Source organism: Rhinolophus sinicus, linkage group LG03, assembly GCF_036562045.2.
Source record: "Rhinolophus sinicus isolate RSC01 linkage group LG03, ASM3656204v1, whole genome shotgun sequence".
Classification (NCBI taxonomy): domain Eukaryota; kingdom Metazoa; phylum Chordata; class Mammalia; order Chiroptera; family Rhinolophidae; genus Rhinolophus; species Rhinolophus sinicus.
Genome location: NC_133753.1, coordinates 42,042,522 through 42,063,801, shown reverse-complemented (window position 1 = coordinate 42,063,801; position 21,280 = coordinate 42,042,522). Strand labels below are relative to the sequence as shown.

The window sequence follows — 21,280 nt, the reverse complement described above, 5'->3', positions numbered from 1 at the left end:
TATCTTACGAAATTGACTAAAGAATATATTCTTTACTTACCTGATAATCATTATTCTCATTAACTGTCTGTAAGTGTGCCCTTGTCCAAGATTTTACACTTCATGTAAGTTTTGTCTTAACTCTATAAGCCTTCACTGAAATACTTGCCATGCTTCTCTTGAATTCCTATAAAATGCTATTATCTACACTACATGTGCCTAAAGCAAGGGAAATTTTAATAAATTATGAACTTGTCTACAATTCATTATACTGGGAGTTCAGTTTAGATGTGAAATAATGTATATCATCAATTCCATTTTGGTAACAATAAACTCTCTAGTTTCATAAAAATAGAATTTTTGTAATATGGTGGGAAATTCAACTCATTAAAACCTACCACTTCCTATTAAGATTTAACGTAATTTAAGATAAAGTTCTCTTGAGAGGAGAATTTTTATTCTTTCCATTACTAAATTTACAGGGAATGACCAGAGAGTTAGAGAGTAAAAGAACGTTACTTGGCTTTAAATAAAACAATTCTGAAGTGAAAGACTAGGTATGCTCTTAATAACAGAAGGATAAACATACATTTTTCTTCTTAGACTAGAAGAAGTACATTATAAAGTTATTATAAATAATGAAATGATTTTTTTCCTTCTCCCCTTACATAAGGACTGAAATATATGTTACGAAAGAAATCTAAAATTTATGAGGAAAAAAACAGAAAATGAAAGCAGTTAGTGATTAACCCCCAAAGGATTTAAATTTGAAAAGAAAAAAGAAACATATTACCTATAAAATGGACTTTACAGTCCTGCTATGAATAAGAATAATCCAACAAGGTACTGTAAAATAATTTCAAGTAAACTATATATGATAGCCTATCATTTCCTAACATAGTTGTTTCTCTATCTGTTTATCATAAATTCTGATTCTGGGAAGTGAAACTCAAATAATATCATAAATGCTATGTCCACAAATAAATCTCCCTTTGGTATATAGTTGAAGCAGATACTTCAATAAAATTAAAACTGCTCCAGAATTTTGTTTTCTATTTCCAAAGGAATGTGACAGCCTTAAGTGACACTGGTCTAGCCTTCTCTCTTATGGTTCTCACCCCAAAGTGAGCATAACATGAAATTTCTTTTGGATGAGTACTTGAAAGCAAACAGTATCATCAATTAAGTGCCCAAAAAGGCAATCTACAGAATGGGAGAAATACTTGCAAATGATATATTTGATAAGGTATTAATAACAAAAATACAAACAACCCAAATATAAAATGGACAAAAGACTTGAATAGACATTTCTCCAAAGAAGATATACAAATAACAACAAGAACATGAAAAGATGTTCACCATCACTAATTATTAGGGAAATGAAAATCCAAACCACAATGAGATACCACCTCACATCCATTAGATAGCTACTATCAAAAACAGAAATAACGAGTGTTGGCAATGATATGGAGAAACTGGCACCGTTGTACACTGTTGGTGGGGATGAAAATGGTGTGGCTGCTATGAAACACAGTAGTGTCTCCTCAAAAAATTAACAGTAGAATTACCATATGATCCAGTAATTTCATTTCTGGGTATATATTCAAATGAACTGACAATAGAGTGTCAAGGAGATATTTGCACACCCACATTCATAGCAGCATTATTTATAATAGCAAAAAAGTAGAAGCAACCCAAGTGTCCAATGACACTGGTTACATAACAATATACGAGTACTTAACACAACTGAACTGTACACTTAAAATGGTTAAGAAGGCAAATTTCATATTATATATTTTTACCACAACTAAAAATAAATAAAATGCTTTTAAAAACCAACAGTATCACAATCAGAACAGACATAAAGTCATTTTTCATCTGCCCATGTGCTAAGCCATGTATTTCGAATTAACACTTATTAGTGTTTTCAAACTACATGTCCATTAGATCACAATCTTTTTTTAAAAAAAGAAATGGAATATAACAGTGTACTGCATGAAATGCTAAGAAGCAACATTTCATGGAACTGTGTGTGTGTGTGTGTGTGTGTGTGTGTGTGTGTGTGTGTGTACAGTCATGATGCTAAATGTATTTCTTACTATGGATCATTCCCACTATATAACACACAGGGTGATTCCCATAGGAAAATAAATGCTATAAATAAAGTGGGCCCTTTCTAGAATATCTAGGCCCTTCGAATCCCACTAATTGAATCATATGTTTACCAAGAATCAGTAGTTTATGCCAGTTGTGCTTATGCTGTAATTATGTAAATTACACATAAATTAAAGAAATAAAAGTATAAAAAAGATATTAATATGAAAACTCAATCTAATAATTTTAAAGGCAAGTCCCTTTAAAAAGGTATAGGGAAGATCACTGTAAAAGATTTGGAAAAATTGTAAAAACCTAGGTTTCTGCCTCAGATTGTTTTACAAACACCTTCAAGTTCATATACCACCTGAAAGAAATGGAAAATATAAATCATAGAAGATAATTTTTGTGACTTAAGCCAGAAAGATTCATATTTAAAGAAAAGGTTTTACCCTAAATCAACAGATTAGAATATAAATACATGTAAGTGTTCATTTGTAGAGGTTTTGTGTGTATGCTTATTAAAATGAAATGTAAGATTTCTTTTTATGATTCTTTGCTTCATTTTAATTAATTGAACAACTACTAATCCCAATCACAATGGCTAAAAGCACTTAGAGTACAGTGATTAACTGGTGGCAAAAGGAACTCTGGCCTCAGGATAAGTCAAGCCATCATAGTTAATGTCCTGATCTGAAACGCAGACCTTGGGGATTTAAAAAACCAATCATCCAGACAGAGGTAAACATAATCTTCAATTATAGTCAAACTGGGATTTTTAAATGTTGGCAAACATTCGAAGACAACTATAAGATTAATGACAGGACTTCCAATTAGACATGAACATTATCTAAAAAAATTTAGGAATCCAAATATTCAAGGGGCTGCCAATGGATTATTCATATGAAGTCTACAATCCTCCTTATAAATTCTTTATCGATCCATTAAGTCTCTATGGAGATACACAAAATCAAGTTGCTCATCTATTTGTGCACAAAAGCTAGTGAGCTCCAGCATCACACACTATGTGTAATATGACTCCACAAAAAGAATTCTTGAGGTAGGTATTTATTAGAAATCATCAAATAAATACCTTGCCTAGATGCCTACAAAATACGGAGTTATTCTGGCTTTTATTTCATTATTATTATTAATGAGTTAGATAAAGTCTGAACAGGTTGTCTAAATCAACAACCTGGTATCCTAAAGGAGAGGTACAAAATATTCAAGCAGAAAGGCCTTGCTTACAAAAAGCAATAAAAAAGTTGGGAAAGAAAATTGTACTGAGCAAGGTATGTTGAAATAACAATAGAAAAGGGGAATAATCTGAAATTAGGCAAAAGTCCTCAGATGTTAGCTGGAGTCAATGAAGATCAGTAGCTATGATGTAGAGAAATGAGAACGGATGGTCCCCAGAAAATCTCCATCTCTCCATATGCCCATTTGGTATCTTAAAGATCAAAGGAAAGTGCATATGGAACCTCAAGTAGAAAAAGAAATACTCAACGAATTCTGATACCTGTCCAAAGGCAGCAGATACTCTTTTGTAACTAGGTAGTAGTGCTTTAAGGCTTCAAAGAATTAATAATAAAGAGAAATAACCTATATCTCATCAGTGCAACTATAATCCTTAGAGTAAATATGCAATATACTCAGGTTTAATTAATGCACAGCAACAAGAACAGAAATATGGAATGCAAAGACAAACCACAGATGATATTTAAAATGGCAAAAGACTTAAGTAACTCCACAAAAGGTTATCCCAAAAGCCAACGAACATATACCCATGATCATTAATAATCAAGGAAATACAGATTAAAACCACCAGAGACGATTACAAATACACCAGATGACAGAAATTTAAATTTAAAAATATGAAAATATACATAAAGAGTGACATCTCATCCATTCTGGTAGGAATGTAAACTGTACAACCCACTTTGGAAAACTGCTTGGCATTGTCTATTAAATTTGAAAATATGCGCATCTTATGACCAAGCAGTTCCATCCCTGAGTATATACTCTAGAGAAATAAAATGTATGCACGTGTGTACCAAGAGATATGTACAAGAATGTCCACACCAAGTGTTATTAGTAATAGCACAACACTGTTCGACCAGAAAGAATAAATAAATCATGGTTTATTCAAACAGGAAGAAAATTAAACTGGAACATACAACATCATCAATGAATCTTACAAATATAACATTAACAGAAGATACAAGACACAAAATATATACAATTTGATCTCATTTATATAAAGCTCAGAAATGGGCTATATATGTAGTTTAATGATATACCTAGGTGGTTAAACTAGAAAAAAAAGCAAGGAAGTAACCGCCATTAATGTCAGGGTAGTGGTTTACTACCTCTGGTGTGTTTACACATTATATTTATTTATTATATAACACATTTATGTTTCTATTATGGTCTATTACATACATTTCTCTAAGTATGTAATATATCATAATAAAGTTTATACTATATATTAGAACCTTTAGGCATATATTTTTATGTTTACTGATCTTTGAAAAGAGTTCAAGTTTTATCATAATTTTAAAAAAATATGTTGCTTGGGTCCTAACTAAGAGAGGAACAATACTATACTGCATGGAAAAACACGTCAATTTTAAAAGTGCTTTTCTTAATAAGTTAAAACAAGATGGAAATTTATACATAAAAGTTATTGATCACTCATTTAAAATAAGAGTTAAAACACTGTTTCTGTGTGTCTCCAAACACGAATTTTAAAAATTTAACTTTTCATAATGTTAGTACTTTGAGATTATATATTATGAAATGACAGATAAAGATACATTTTCCTGTCTCTATCTACCACTTGGAAATAATATGAAGTTAAGTAAAAAAGGTAGGCTTTTCTCCATGGTCCGTGGAAAGAAGGTAGACATTTATTTTATTTTTACGAATAAAATATTAAAAAATAATATGATCATATCAAACACAAGTTTTTAAGCCTGATAAATGCCAAGTACTTTTGGTTCAAAAAGCTTTTTGGTTCACCTTACCTTTAATAATTCAAAATAGTGCCAACAATGATACACTGGCACCAGCATAAGGCGTGGAAGGACATAACGAACTGCCTCTTTAAAACCATCAGCAATGGACTGCAAAGCAAAAAAGATGTAATATTGTATCTCTGATATCAAGGATATATAACAGCAGTGTCTAACAGAAATAGCTTTTAAAAATACAAGATACGGACTTATCAAAACTATAATGGAAAACATTCTATATTAAAATGGAAGTGCTATCAAGTATTTTTTCTCCTTTTATTCCTTTAAGTTATTAGATAACTACATACATTTCTTCATCTCTTATATGGCTAAAATAACTTTTACAATAGTCCCCTCAGCTTTTCTTCAAGTTTTAGGTTCTACATACTTTAAAGGAATTTTGAAAAGCTATGTACCTTCTTGCACATTTTTATGCCACCACTTGGAATGTTTTAATTTTAAGTAGTTGCAAAGAATGTATTTTGGGGGATGCTGTATGTATACTGTGGATATGATTTAAATATATTTAACCAAACAATGATTAAATAAGTTTCAGATTTAGCTCACGTATGAAAAATGTCTGTCATACAGACATTGACAAAGCCAATCTTCATTGTCAAAATAAACAGATCAGACTTAATTTCTGCAAAAAATCTGATTTCATTCTTAAATTCAAATATACATGTTGATGTCACAATCTTAAATATAGAAAGCATTCGTAAGAACCTAAAATAATACACCCAGGTATGAGAACTTTATTTTTCAAGTCTCCCTCACCTTTATCCCAATGTCCAATGAATAATACAGTACTTTTCTAAAAAATTAGTATTTACCTTTGTTACAACCATCTCACATCTTAATTCTTAGATATGATAAGACACAGGTAGAGAGCACCTGCCATTTCAGCTACCAAGAGTTTTTAACAATCAAGAGTTCTCTTGGAATACTTTTGCTTTGCAGTCAATGAACTTGCTATATTGTGATTTGTAAGCTATTTGATCTTTATCACAGTTGTGACTCACAGCTCCCACAAACTCTTGGAATTTCCTAAGTTTTGAGAGTGGTAAAGTGTCTTTTGTTATGTTAATGAGATTACTTTTTTACCCCACCCACGGATGGGGGCTAGTTTCCAGGAGAATCAACCCCTGTGATTAGAAGTTTGGAATTTTCAGTCCCACTGCCTGACTTCTGGGGACGTGAGAGGGGTTGGAGACCGAGCTCAATTGTCAGTGGCCAACGACTTAGTCAACCATGATTATATAATGAAACCCCCATAAATACCCAGAAAGACAGCCCTTTGCCTTTTCGGAGAGCTTCCAAGTTGGAGAACCAGAATGCTTCCATGTGCCACCAAGCTGGGGCCCCAAGCTCCATGAAGACATAAGCTCTTTTGTTTGAGATTTCACTCTATGTGACTCTTCATCTGGCTGTTGATTCATATCCTTTAATATCCTTTTCCTTTAATACCAGAATGCCAAAAAAGTATATACAGGTAGACACTTTGGTCAACTGTTGCTCAAGCAGTAGTTTGCCATAATCAGAAGTGTCTGGACGCTGATGGTAACCACTTTGAGCACCTCTTGTAATTGCAGAAGTCAAACGTGATTTGTATTCATCTTTTGTTATCGGTATACATTGAGTATTACAATTTTAATACAGTGTTTCTTTCTTAAAATGTGTATACATGTTTTTGGCACCCTCCTCTGTCTACTTTTATAATAAATCAGTAATCTAGTAAGTAAAATGTTTCTCTGAGTTCTGTGAGCCTTTTTAGCAAAATGAACCCAAGCAGAGAGTCATTGGAACCTCCAATCTATACCTAGTTGGCCAGATAAGAGCCTGGGCTTGTGGTTGGCCTCTGAAGTAAGAGAGTAAGAGAGTAAGAGAGTGAGAGAGAGGGAGGGAGGGAGGGAGGGAGGGAGGGAGAGGGGGAGGGGGGGAGAGAGAGAGAGAGAGAGAGAGAGAGAGAGAGAGAGAGGACGCACGGGTGCATGTGTGCAAGACGTGGTGGCCCCCCAGCAGGGAGCACAGTATGGTAGGACTGAACCCTTAACCTGTAGAATCTGATTCTATCTCTGGGTACACAATGTCAGAATTGAGTTGAATTCTTGCTGGTGTCTCAGAATTTGTTGCGGGGTAAGAAGAACTCCCTCCCTATGTTGGAATTGGGTCCAGGAAACCCATTCACAACTCTATTTCGGGAGCAATATATTTTTTTTCCCCTGACTGGTGCCCTGGAAGTTTTTACACTTTGGATCAATGCATAATGGGAAATTCCACATGGCGATAGATAATATGTGAGAGAAATTGGAAAAGAGAATGCAAAAACACAAACAAGGTAGCTGGCAGACTAGAAACTGATTCCCTTAAAGTTATCTGTACCTTTATATTACCTGAAAGTGTACAGCTAAGGTTACATATGTCCCAGTTTTGAAAACTAATAGTCTGTAGAATAGATGCTTTTCTAAAATTTGCAAGAGAGTTAAAAGTCACTCATGATTTTAAATGTAATTAAGGTTGACTTATTTAAATTGTTATTTCTTATCAGATTAATAACAACAGCAATATATAATATGAAGAAATAATCTAATATGCTGCTTTTAAAATATATCCTCATAGGTAAAATATTCCCATAATTCTTATATATTGTTAATTGAAGTTAAATTATAATTTGTTCAATAGATTCAACAACTATTAATTGGGCCAGAGCTCATATTCTTAAAATGTGCTATACACAACTTAAGAAGTTTTATTACTTTTCTAAATGAACCATTACTTCAGCTTTTTCAAGTTAATACAAGTGTGTTTGGCCTATGAAAAGGGGCTTTATCTAACTTTCAATAGCTTACATAATTGAACCCTAAACATTCAAATCCCACAGTCAGAATTACTAATAAAATAGAAATGAAACAAGAAACGTTGTGAGTGCTTTTAATGAGTATGCAAAGATATTATAGGCAGGTTGTCCAATTTAACATTGTTTACTGTATGGTGTATGTCTATATACAAGATTTAACTTAAAAAAGTACTCCTTCGGGTAGGCTGGATGGCTTAGTTGGTTAGAGTGCGAGCTCTGAACAATAGGGTTGCCGGTTCGATTCCCACATGTGCCAGTGAGCTGCGCTCCCTGCAACTACACTGAAGACAACAAGCTGCCACTGAGCTTCTGGAGAGGTGGCGGATGGCTCAGTTGGTTAGAGCCTGAGCTCTCAAAAACAAGGTTGTTGGTTCAATTCCTGCATGGGATGGTGGGCTGCACCCCCTGCAACTAAAGATTGAAAACAGCGACTGGACTTGGAGCTGAGCTGTGCCCTCCATAACTAGATTGAAGGACAATGACTTGGAGCTGATGGGCCCTGGAGAAACACACTGTTCCCCAATTAAAAAAGAAAAAAAAAGTACTCCTTTGTTGAAGTAAATCTTGAGAAGTTAAGTGTAATTTTTATTCCAAATTGGCAAGTTTCTGAGTAGGAATAGAAGAAGATAATAATGGGAACACAGTAAAGAAGGCACGGAAAAGATGGTAAGCTCAGTTTTGAACATACATATTTCAAACGCCTGTGGGATATCTAAGAAGTTAGTTACTTCAAAAGGCAGGTAGTTATATGAAAGTGTACACACACACACACACACACACACACACACACACAGTGCTCAAAAGAGAGTTAGGGCTTGAAAATACAAATAGGAAGTCATCAGCATATAGGCAGCAACTAAAGCAAAAGTCACTCAAGAAGAGCATTAGAGGGACAGAGAATCAGGGGCTAATAGTAGAAATTGAATGATACCTGCAATTAAAGAGACTGAGAAGAAGAAATGAGAGAAGATAAAAATTAAAGCATCATGGGAGCCAAAAGGACAGGGAGACTAACAAATTAATACTACAGACATAAATAAGGAATCAAAAATGTCCACTGGATTTGGTGGTTAAGTTCATTATCAGGGCAATTTTTAGTGTTATATCCTGATTAGGACACAGATGTTAGCAGTATAATGAAGAATTGTAAAAAGTAATATGAAGACTACAAATGGGGGAAAAAAGGGACGTGATGAAAGCTTTATTTGCTTGTTTTAAGACAATAAAGACTTGACCATATTCATATGCTAAGGGAGAAGAGCTGGTCTAGATTTAGGAAATTTCTACAGCAATAAGTATGTAGTCAAGAATCATCGATACCAATGTAACCCTTGTTTAGTGTTGAAAAAGTAAAAATATAAATTTCATCTGTCTCTCTCCAATTCCATTTTATCTTACTGCATTACTGAACACTTAACTTGCATACTTCCTATTAATATATTTATCTCCTTTAAAATATAGGCCTGACAGAGAAATCAGTATGAGTATACAGAAGGATAGTTTCCACTCTTTATGATTTCAGTTCTATCTTGTTGGGAATAAGAACCTAAAATAGCTCTCCATATTCATCTCTATATCCCAGATGTAAAATGTGACAGATTTTTCTGGTCAATCAGTATTTGTGATGGTATTCTATAAAAGATTTCTACATTGAGAACAGATTAGTTTTTTCAATCTAAAATAGGCTTATAACAGATTTCGAATGACTGGTGAAATATTTCCTCAGTTACTTTCTGAAAGGATTCTAGAATTATAAATATTTGGAGGATAAGATGGTGAAATATTTCTTTAGTTGCTTTATATATAAAAAAATAATAACAACATTCAATTTAAGTTTACCTGAAAGTGTAGAGCCACGGCAGGTCTGGCCATCAACTTATTGAAATGGTCATTAAATTTTGGTGAAAGAATGTCCTGCGATAAGGTTTCATAAGGATCAAACGCTTGCTCCTATTTTTGTAAAACAAGAAAATGTGTTAGGTTTAAAAGTATATCTTTTCTACTAATAATGGAACAGATTACTTAATGGCAATTTTTTATTCAAGTCCTAAACTAGGTTTCAGAACTTTCTGCTCTCTACTTTTCAGGGACAAACAATAACGATGGCTGTAACTGGAAAAATTTTTAAATGTAAGTAATGACCTTGAACTATAGATGACAAGAAGCTACTGGTCTTAAAACTGATTTTGTGGTAACAAGTATCAGACTATTAAAATGCTTATGTACATTTATCCCCAATAAAGGAAAAGTGTATTCATTAGTAAGAGAAAGTTGGGTTTTCAAATTTCAATTAGGCTTATCTAGGTTGAAATTAAGTTTACACTTAGGATACTTTCTAAGGAGGCAAAAAGTGATACCACTGTTTTATCCACTTGACACTTTTCAAAATTAGGAAAAGCAAAGACTAATGTACTCAAAGCAGAAACTGCCCAATTTTTGTCCAATGTTTATATTTAAATTCCTATTATTTGGAAATAATCAATATCCCCAATGATTAGTTAGAACCCAGAAATTTGTTTCATTTTTGTATTTTAAAAATATAGTATGTTTTTCAGAAATAACAAATATTGGCGAGGATGCAGAGAAATTGAAACCCTTGTCCACTGCAAGTGGTAGTGTAAAACGGTATAGCCTCTGTGGAAAACAGTTTGACAGTTCTTCAAAAAGCTAAACAAAGAATTACCATATGAACCAGCAATTTCACTCCTTAGGTATGTACCCAAAATAACTGAAAATGGACTCAAACAGATACGTGTATGCCAATGTTCCTGCAGCATTATTCACAACAGCCAAAAGGTGGAAAAAACACTAGTGTCTATCAACAAATAACTGGATAAACTAAAAGCGATATATACATACAATGAACTATTCTCAACCATAGAAGGGATGGAGTTCTGACACGCGCTAGGACATGGACAGACCTTAAAACCATGCTAAGTAAAATAAGCAGTCACAAAAGAATAAATATTGTTTGATTCTACTTACATCAAATATCTAGTATCGCAAATTCATAGAGACAAAGTAGATTAGAGGTTATCGGGGTTGGAGGGAGGGAACAGTAGTGAGCTGTTTCTTAATCAGTAAAGTTTCTGTTTGGGGTGATGGAAAAGTTTTGGAAATAGATAGTGGTAATGATTGTATAATATTGTGGATTTAATTAATGCCACTGAAATGTATACTTAAAAATATTTAAAATGGCAATTTTGTTATATATATTTTACCACAACAAAAAACAAAAATTAGAAAATACATTGCTTCTGAACCGTGATATCTTTAAGAGTACAGCAGGCAACCAAACTACAAATTAACATGCCAAGATATCACAATATAAAAATTTTCTAATAAGAATCAAAGCTGAATATTTTGGTTAGGCATCAGTAACTGAATATATCTATACTATCAGTTTCATTGTCTACAAAATAGATGTAATAAAAGTGATGCATAGTTTCAGAAAAATATATAGAGAGATTATAAAATCAGGAAATTTACATGACATCTAAAGAAAGCACTTTTAAAGCCCTGTTTTCCAAATAAATAAAAATGGCCAATGAGTGAAAAGATGTTCAACATCATTTGTTTAATTTTAAAAAAGGAAAATTAAAGAACAAAGAAATACTGGGGTTTTTTTTTCCTAGTAGACTGGCAAAAATTAATGGGATAATACCCAGAGTTAGTGAAGGTGTTGCAAAAAAAGAAGGCCAGCATATAGAAGTTATTTGAAAGTAAATTTGGCAAAATGTTTCAAAGCTCTAAAAACCTACCTAGTCTTTAGTACTATAATTCCTCTCTAGGAATATATCCTAAAATAATTACTAGGCTATGAAGGCATAGTATGAATATGTTTGTTGCAATATTATTTACAACAACCAAAAGGGAAACAACCTACATGCTTAGCAACAGTAGACAGTTAAAATATGTTACAGTGTTTCCATAATATGGTACTATTCAGACTTTAAAAATTGTATTGAAGTATATTTATTAACATGGAAAATGTTCGTTATATACTTACTGAGAAAAAGCAGATAATAAAAGAGTAAGATCTTATTTTTATAAGTACACATAGGGTTTTGCATGTATGTGTAGAAAATAACTAACAATAAGTAAATATTATAAGGATAACATCTCTGGGTATTGGAAAATGAGTGATTTTCTTTTCATTTATATTTGCCTCTCTTTGTGAATACTTTTACAACGAGCTGTATTACTTTTATAATCATTTAAGACAACAAAATGATTTTCACTATGGAAACAAAATTAAAATATAAAGTTCCTTTTCAATTTTTGGAAATTAAGATTAAAATCCACAAAAGCTAAACAACATGATCGATAACATTTCTTTCACCTTAAATGCACTCGCCATTTAAAAAAATATCTTAAAATGTACTATTTTATCAACTTTCACTTAAATATTATTATAAATACACTATCAAGTGTCATTATTTATAAATACAATGTAATTTTAGTTGGCTATTGGTTGAATCTTAAGTATTTTTTTATACTAGCCAGCGGTGTCTTCTAATTTTCACAAAGAATATATTACTAAATTTCTTACTACCTCATTTAATATTTAAATGAGAATGTAAAGTAGTTTTGTAAACTTACTTCTGCCAAGTCTTCAAAACAGCTGCCAGCTAAGGGATGAGGACTACTTTCATCAGTCATTTCAACTGTGTCTTCAATCAAACCTAAAAGTTTTACAGTCAACTCATGTATATCTGAAATGTTACTGAAAATCTTTTCTATGTCCTGAAAAAAGAAAAAGAAAGGTTAAGACGTGAGGTTGAGAATTTTGTTTAAAAGTTACTAAATATATATAAATAATGTGTTTCACCCAATCACATACTACTATATTCCAAAACATATATTCCAAAACATAGCAAAAGTCAATCACAAATAAGGAAGAGGAATAAACCTGTTGGATAATACACAGTACATTTACTGGAAAACATAGATTCTAGATATTTTAAATTTATTTTTCAATTACTGTTGACATACATTATTATTAGTTTCAGGTGCACAACACAGCAATTAGACATTTACATACCTTACAAAGTGCACATCCTAATAATTCTAGTACCCATCTGACACCATACAGTTATTACAATATTATTGACTATTTCCTAAGCTGTATTTTACATCCCCATGACTATTTTTATAACTGGCAATTTGTACTTCTTAATCCCTTTCACATTTTTCACCCATTCCCCACTCCCCTCCCATTTGGCAACCATCAATTTGTTCTTTGCATCTATGAGTTTCTGTTTTATTTGTCTTTTGGATTCCACATACATGCAAAATCATATGATATTTGTCTTTCTCTGTCTGACTTATTTCACTTAGCTATTACCCTCTAGGTTCATCCATATTGTTACAAATAGTAAGATTTCATTCTTTTTCATGGTTGAGGAATATTTCATTGTATATATGTACCACATCATCTTTATTCAAGCAACCATTGAAGGATACTTAAGATTGTTTCCATGTCTTGGCTACCATGAAGAAGGTTCCAGTGAACATAAGGGTACATATATCTTTACAAATAAATGTTTCTTTTTCAGGTAGATATCCAGAAGCAGCATTGCTGGGTCGTATGGTGGCTCTATTAATTTTTTGAGGAAACTCCATACCGTTTTCTATAGTGGCTGTATGAATTTTTATTCCCACCAGCAGTGTATGAGGGTTCCTTTTTCTCTACATCCTTTCCAACACTTGTTATTTCTTGTCTTATTGACAATAGCCATTCTAACAGGTGTGAGGTAGTATCTCATTGTGGTTTTGATTTGCATTTCCCTTGTATTAATAGCTAGTGAAGTTGAGCATTTTTTCAAATATCTGTTGGCCGTTTGTATGTCTTCTTGGGAAAAGTGTCTATTCAGGTCCTCTGCCCATTTTTAAATTGGACTGTGTTTTTGTTCTTGTTGAGTTATATGAATTCTTTTATATATTTTGGTTATTGGCCCCTTATCGGAGGTATCATTTGCAATTATCTTCTCCCATTTGATGTGTTTCCTTTTTGTTTTATGATTTCTTTTGTTGTGCAGAAATTTTTTAGTTTGATGTAGTCCCATTCATTTATTTTTACCTTTGGGGTCAAGTTCACAAAAGCCCCTCTGAGACCAAGGTCTGTAAGTTTAGTACCTATGTTTTCTTCTATGTATTTTGTTTCACGTCTTATGTTTAAGACTTTAATCAATTTTGAGTTAATTTTCGTGTATGGTGTCAAAACAGCAGTCTAGCTTCATTCTTTTGCATGTGGCTTTCCAATTTTCCCAACACCATTTATGAAGAGGCTTTCCTTTCTGCATTGTGTTTTTGGCTCCTTTGTCAAAAATTAGTTACCCGTGCTCACTTCGGCAGCACATATACTAAAAATTAGTTACCCGTTTAACTGTGGGTTTATTTCTGGGCTCTCAATTCTTCCATTGGTCTGAGTGAGCTTTGTAGTATAATTTGAAGTCAGGGAGTGGCTTTTTTTTTTCCCCTCAAGATTGCTTTGGTTATTCAGGGTCTTTCATGGTTCCATACAAATTTGATGGTTTTCCATTTCTTTGAAAAATGCCACTGGGATTTTGATGGGGATTGCACTAAATATATATATTGCTTTAGGTAAATTTACGCTGATTCTTCCAATCCATGAACATGGAATCTCTCTCCATTTCTTTGTGTTGTCTTCAATTTCTTTCAACAAGGTATTGTAGTTTTTGGTGTAGTTTTGGCCTTCTTTCCTTTAAGTTTATTCCTAGGTATTTTATCCTTTTTGCTGCAATTGCAAATGGAATTGTTTCCTTCATTTCTTATTCTGATATTTCATTGTTAGTATACAGAGAAAAATCTTTTTTTAAAAAAGAGTATTTGTCTATCGGATTCTTTAGAGTTGATTTTAGAAGCCACGAAAGAAAAAGATGGACAAAGTTCTCTGGATCCCCATCCTACTCACCCCACTCCCACCCAGTCTTTCCAATAGAGAAGCTCTGCCTTTGTTTACGTGACATTCTGCATAAACTTTCATTCTTAAAAAGTTCCACCCACTGTTAAAATTTTAAACTATTGTCTTAAGGTACCTACAAAAAGACAGGGAAAGCATGTTTTTTTCTAGACCATACATCTTTTTCACCGTCTTCAAATGAATGATTACAAATCTTAAATACTGCATAGCACAAAAAGATTTCATTCCAGTATAATGCCCGTTTCTCATTTTGTGTCTAATTTTCATTGTCACCATACTTTTACATTAGTATAAACATTCACATATTTTAAAAACCCACAAATAATACATAAAAGAATATTTTTGTTTTGCATATAGTTACTATTTATGGTTTTAAGCTGCTGTTTGACTTTTGGGACAGACAGAATTTCAAACTCAAATAGGTACTTACGGAAGGTTTAAACAGCTTTTTGTCAGAAAGAAAGGCTTCTCGAAACACTTTTATAATCATATTTAGTTCCCGCAGATACTGTCTTTCTTCTGCAATTTCAGTTCTGACAAGGTCATAATAGTTTAATTCACCTGAAGAACTAGGTTCATCTTCACAGAGAGAAATCAAACCTATGTCATCCTGATCAAACATGTCCATCAAAACCTGAGAAATAAATCAATAATGCATAAACTTATTTTCCTTACTTTTATAAAACCACTTCAAAGTACTTGCAATTAAAACACTAAATAATGAGAGTTGTGTGTATTATAGGCTAATACATACATGAAAAAATTCAAAATAAGAGAAATTGAAAAGTTGAAGGGGAAATCCAAATATTTCTGGAAATAAGATAAACCTAATAGTGAAATATATACGTGTGTGTGATACATACACATACATATTTAATAGCAAAAAAGAGCATAACTTTGGAGAACAATCCGAGCCAAAATACTAGTACAGCCACTTACTCATCTGTGATTACAGACGTTTCTTTTAAAAGTCAGATTCCTTATATACAAAAGATGAAAGAATTAAATGAGGTAATGTATATAAAATGCATACTACTATGTCTGGCAAATAGAAGGCACTCTAAATGGTAGTTGCTTTTCCTATATACTATAAGGATGGTTGTATGTACTTGGGTAGAGTTCAAAAGAGGAAAAATGAAATGGTACTGTGGTAGTGGCACACAATAGATTAAAAGTGTGATAGTTTGATTCATATTTACTATATCAACTACTGTTATTAAATTCATTTGTTAAAACCAAGCATCCCACAGATGCTTAAATTGCTAAAGCAACAATTTCCCCTTTCGGAGAATAGTAAAGATTGCTACTGTGGATTTATGTCAACCAACCCACAAGAACTAGCTGTCAATCAAAAGCCATAAGAAATAGGTGACCATACTTTTTAGAATTAAAAATAGTTAATAAAGAAAAATTGGACCTACTTAATTATATATTCAAGACTGACTGAAAACTACTTTCTTAGAGTTCAGGAAAAAAGGCATAATCCCAAAAAGGAAGCTCCAAAAAGTAAAACAACTTCAAAGGGATGAGAGGAAATTCTGACAACATACAGAGATATTAATTTATTCATTCATTCTGAAATTGTTCTGATCTACTGATCACCAGAAACTGTGCCAGATATTGGTAAAATATAGCAATGAACCAAATAAACAGGGACCCTACCCTCCTGATCCTGTTGAATCTAACTCAGAACTATTTCTTAAATGTGGTCAGTTTTTTTCCATCCCATTTCATGCTTTAGATTAGACTATTAAGCAATCACCATCTCTTAAAAGGATACTCAAGTTCTGCAATATAATCTCACTGCCACTGGTCTTCCGAGTCCCATTTCCAAAAATTTGTTCCTAAAACCAAATGTGTGTCATACCATACATAAAAATGATACTGGATTTCCTTGCCTTTAGCATAAAATGCTAACTTTGTAAGGATAAAGGCCGTTCACAATCTAATGCTAATCCATGTCCCTAGCCTCACCTGTGACACTCTGAAATCACCCTCCTCCTCACTGCCCCTCCATACAACTCACTTTCTTGCCACTGAACATCGTCAGCCCCAGTTCTTAGCAATTCAGATCTCTAAACAAACCTCTGGGGCTGCACAGGGAATTAGCTGATGAAATCTGATTTTAACCATACATGCAAAAGAATGAAAGACATGACATAGACTAGATCTATCTTTCCTATCAGACAGTTTTAAAGTAGTCCATACTTGCTTTCTTGAACTTACTCTCATTCACTTCTCAAGCCCATTACTCTATTCAAACTGTTCGCTAATGATTTCCTGGCATCTTCTGACTTGTTTTCTGTAGTTACTGACACAGCTGACAACAAAACTTTTTTCCTCTGGCTTCTGATATATCCTTGTCAGTGGGGCCTCCTTTTCAACCACCCCAGCTTCTGCACCACAGCTGCAGGGTTCCGTTTTTGGACCTGTTGGTCCCGCAACACCAAAGTCCTGAATGTAAATGCTACAAGGGTCAGGCAGGTAGTAACATCGTAATAAATAAGAAGTAGTGAGGGGGTGTGGCAAAATGGAAGGTGCGTGCATCTGTATAGGAAGGGCACTGTTAAATGCCAGCTATTTGGTCAGGTTTTTTGTTTTCTTTTTTTTTCAAAAAAGCATGAGATTTAGATTTTTATATAAAATTTTCAGGTTTGTAAATATAGATGGCAAATAACTAAGAAAAAAATTTTTTAAATAGAATTACATTGTTTTTATTTTTTTTTTTAACTTTTTATTGGGGAATATTGGGGAACAGTGTGTTTTTTCTAGGGCACATCAGCTCCAAGTCAAGTCGTTGTCTTTCAGTCTAGTTGTGGAGGGCACAGCTCTCTTAGCAGCAGGGGGCACAGCCCATCATCCCATGTAGGAATTGAACCAGCAAACTTGCTGGTAAGAGCTTGTGGCGTTCTAACCAACTGAGCCATCCAGCCGCCCCTCAAAATTTTAAGAAACAAACCTGGAACCCTGTTCACTAGCAGGCCACCAGTCTGACACATCTGCTGTACTTTCTCCTAAGTGAGCTCATCTTCTTAGATGCTTTCCAATTACTAAGTAGATGATAATGACTCCTTAAATGTTTACGTCTAGACTCAGCATCTCTCTTAACTCTTGACAAGTGTTATGAAAGGCTTGCTAGTTATCTTCCTGTCTGACCAAACCTATACATGTATACTCCACCTCAGAATCACTAATAATAACATCACCTACTTGGTCATCATAACTAGAAAACCTGTCATTACTCTAGACTTACCACTTCTCCTTTTACATCAAATCAATCCCCAAATCCTATTAACTTTAATTCAGAAATATCTCTTAAATCTGGTCAGTTCCTTGTATTCGTCTCTACCTAGAATGTTTTCCTTTAATAGCACATTTATTTATATGACAGACACCTACCATTTTCATCACTTAGCTCAAATGTCATTTTCTTTGTATAGCTTTTCTCACTCTCCCTGACTCTCCTCTCAGTCTTTCCCACTGGCTTCAGTCCTCTATTAGCAATCTTCTCTCTTTTCTATATAAGTGCTTAACTTGTATTGAAATTTCTAAGGATTAAAACCATGATCTCATCTTAAAATCCACAGCATCTGACACACAGTAAATGCACAAAAGATAAATTGCTGGGGAAAAACCCCCACATGTATTACATATGTTTGTAAACTATTAGACTTGTGTAAAAAAAGCTATGGCCCAAATGAATTAAGGATCAGAAAAAAAATGTTAGGACAATAAAAAGCATTTTTGGTCATGTTCATAAGACGGACAATAAAGAAGTACAGCCAGTTATTGGAACACATGGAGTAATATTACCACGCGTTAAAAAACACAGAACTCAACTCTTATTACATCTAGGCTTAGAGAAGTAAACTTCAGAGCAGCTCTGTGCTCTTATTCTATTGCCTTTCTTATACATTAATTTTCCTCTTAAGCACATATGTTCTATTTTTCCACTCTGAATACAATTTTCCTTAATAGTGACAAGTATAGTAAGGGTTGAGCTACACAATTCTTTCCTGTGATCGTCTTAAGTATTCTCAGCAATCTTTGATGTGACAGAATACCTCACATAGTCAAATGTTGCTTTTATTTTTAAATGTAAAGAAAAAAGGTTGATTCCAAAGTTCCCTAGCTGGCAAATTAAATGACCTTTACTAGCAAATTATATAGATCCCTAGAAATCATTTAGTCAAATAGTTTATTAAACAGATGGTTCGTGAGCTCTTCAAATGGAGATCACTAGAAAGTTTAAATTTACTAAGATCACACCCTGGCACACTATTCTCATTATTCCACTCACACGACTAGACCCACAAACAATCCTAATTTTAAGCTAAGCATATGACAGTCTCTTGAGACAAACTTGGAATCAAGGTAGAAAAGGACAGGCAAACTATAGCCCATGGGCTATATCATGCTCACTGCAACAGTTTTACTAGAACACAGCCCACACTCATTCGTTTATGGCCTCCTTCCTGTTATAAAAACAAAGATGAGTAGTTGCAAGAGAGACTGTATGGCCCATAAAGCCTAAAATATTTGCCCTCTGGTCCTTTATAGATAAAGATTGTTGACTGGTAACTTAGACAAGAGGTGAAACAGTAGCTGACTAGAAGATCATAATGGAAAAAAAAAAGTGGTAATTTATTTCTAGAAGGATGCCTCTAATAACGTGAGAAATCTCATTTCTTATATACTGTTTTTTCCAATATTTTTAATAAATAATTCCAACTAAAACTAAGTTTCTCAGATTTGCATACGTTTCAAAAAGCTGGGTAGGATATCGAAAATGCTGAATGACAAAATTAGATTTTTATAATATCTTGGTATGCTGGAGCATAGTCTCAGTAACAGTATGAAATGTTCTGGGGACAAATTTGACTTGAAACTTACATAAAAAAATCAACAGCGAGTTGTAAGAAGTCAAAGACCACAAGTTGTAAGAAATCAAAGACATAACATAATAGTACCTCATGTGAAAAGTCCTAGGGAGTTTATACCTCTGCAAACTCAATAAGTAAGCAGAGTGAAATAGGTGTCAAAAACATTAATGCTGAAATTATAAAAGAATAACATAAAGAAGGAAGGCATTTCACTGTAATCTGTGTTAGTCAGACCAAATCTAGATTGTCTTAGTTTCAGAAATCAAAGGCTAAGAGCAATACAACAGGGAGATCAGAAAATCATATTACATGAAAACTGTTTCTTAAAGTCTCAAAAGGTAGATTTAGTGCATAAAAACTGCTTCAAATAACTGAATAACTTATTCTGAAAAGCAGTTTGATCTTATTTAATGTAATTCAGAAGACAGAATTAGAATTAATGAATGAAAATTAATAGAGAAGTCAACTTTAATTTTGTATGAGAAACACATTTCACCTAATTAGAATTTTATAAAAATGGATGAACATTTTTGTAAGAAACGAGTTCCTTAGCCCAAACACGCTATGTGATGCTTTGTCAATTGGTTGTGATGATTTGGTCTCTTGTAATTTTGAAACTGTATAATTGTTTAGAATTGCTTTTGCCTTTAAAAAGAATCACGGAAAAAGTGCACCTCAAATATGGTACGAAGTCTCTCCTCTCCACAGTTACTCAAAAATTATGTCCAAGGCTAATGGATGGGAGAAGCAGGGGCAGCAAATAAGGTAGGAATCCCTGCAGGGTGAGGGTGGGGAAAAACTGGGTGGCCCATCTCAGGGTGACAGATTCTGAAGACAGTAAGGAGGGTATTTGTAGTGAGGGACACAACCTGACACAGGATGTTAGATTAGAGATCAACTGGGGTAAGAGACTATACATATGACAGGGCAGCTCTCAGTGAAGGGTGGCGGAGGTGGTCAACAGCAGCAGGCCAACATGGGATTGTCAGATCTTGAGCTGGAGAACAGAGTGCATACAAAGGGGAGGAGTGGTTTCTAAGCTAAAATAGAGTTAAGGAGGGTCCCTACACCAGTAGGGGAAGAGAGGTCTGCTGGGAGATTAGATACATAGGAGAACTGATCAAGTAAGAAAATATATTAAGAAAAATGGGAGCCAAGTTTCTTACTATCAGAGAAGGGATACAAATATGAAAAGGGGGAGTTAAATGAACCTGTGATAATGGATTTGGTTTGGAGAGATTCTGTGAGATCTCATAAAAATAAGAATTAAATTTAGATGAATGTGTGTGTGTGTATGTGTATCATATATATATATATATGATACACACACACTCACAAATATCTATATCAATACATGTATCTATATCTATATCCCCTAACTTTAGCATCTAAAAGACCAGACCAGTGACACTCAAATAGCAATAAGCTCACCTAGCACTCAGATCTTGGTTTCTAAATACCATTCTCCACTAAAAGCAACCAGGATTTTTAAGAAAACAACTAAGTC

General features: G+C 33.6%; 1 protein-coding gene across 1 annotated transcript in view; it reads right to left on the bottom strand.

Annotated features, from left to right (window-relative positions):
* The window catches only part of SOS2 (SOS Ras/Rho guanine nucleotide exchange factor 2), an 81,372-nt gene that overhangs the window by 36,688 nt on the left and 23,404 nt on the right, over positions 1–21,280 (bottom strand). Inside the window, exons 5-8 of the mRNA XM_019725650.2 lie at positions 15,321–15,524; positions 12,547–12,690; positions 9,784–9,894; positions 5,100–5,198 (exon numbers count right to left, since the gene is read on the bottom strand). Of these exons, the coding sequence (XP_019581209.1) occupies positions 5,100–5,198; positions 9,784–9,894; positions 12,547–12,690; positions 15,321–15,524 (558 nt within the window). The remainder of the gene's footprint in view (positions 1–5,099; positions 5,199–9,783; positions 9,895–12,546; positions 12,691–15,320; positions 15,525–21,280) is intronic.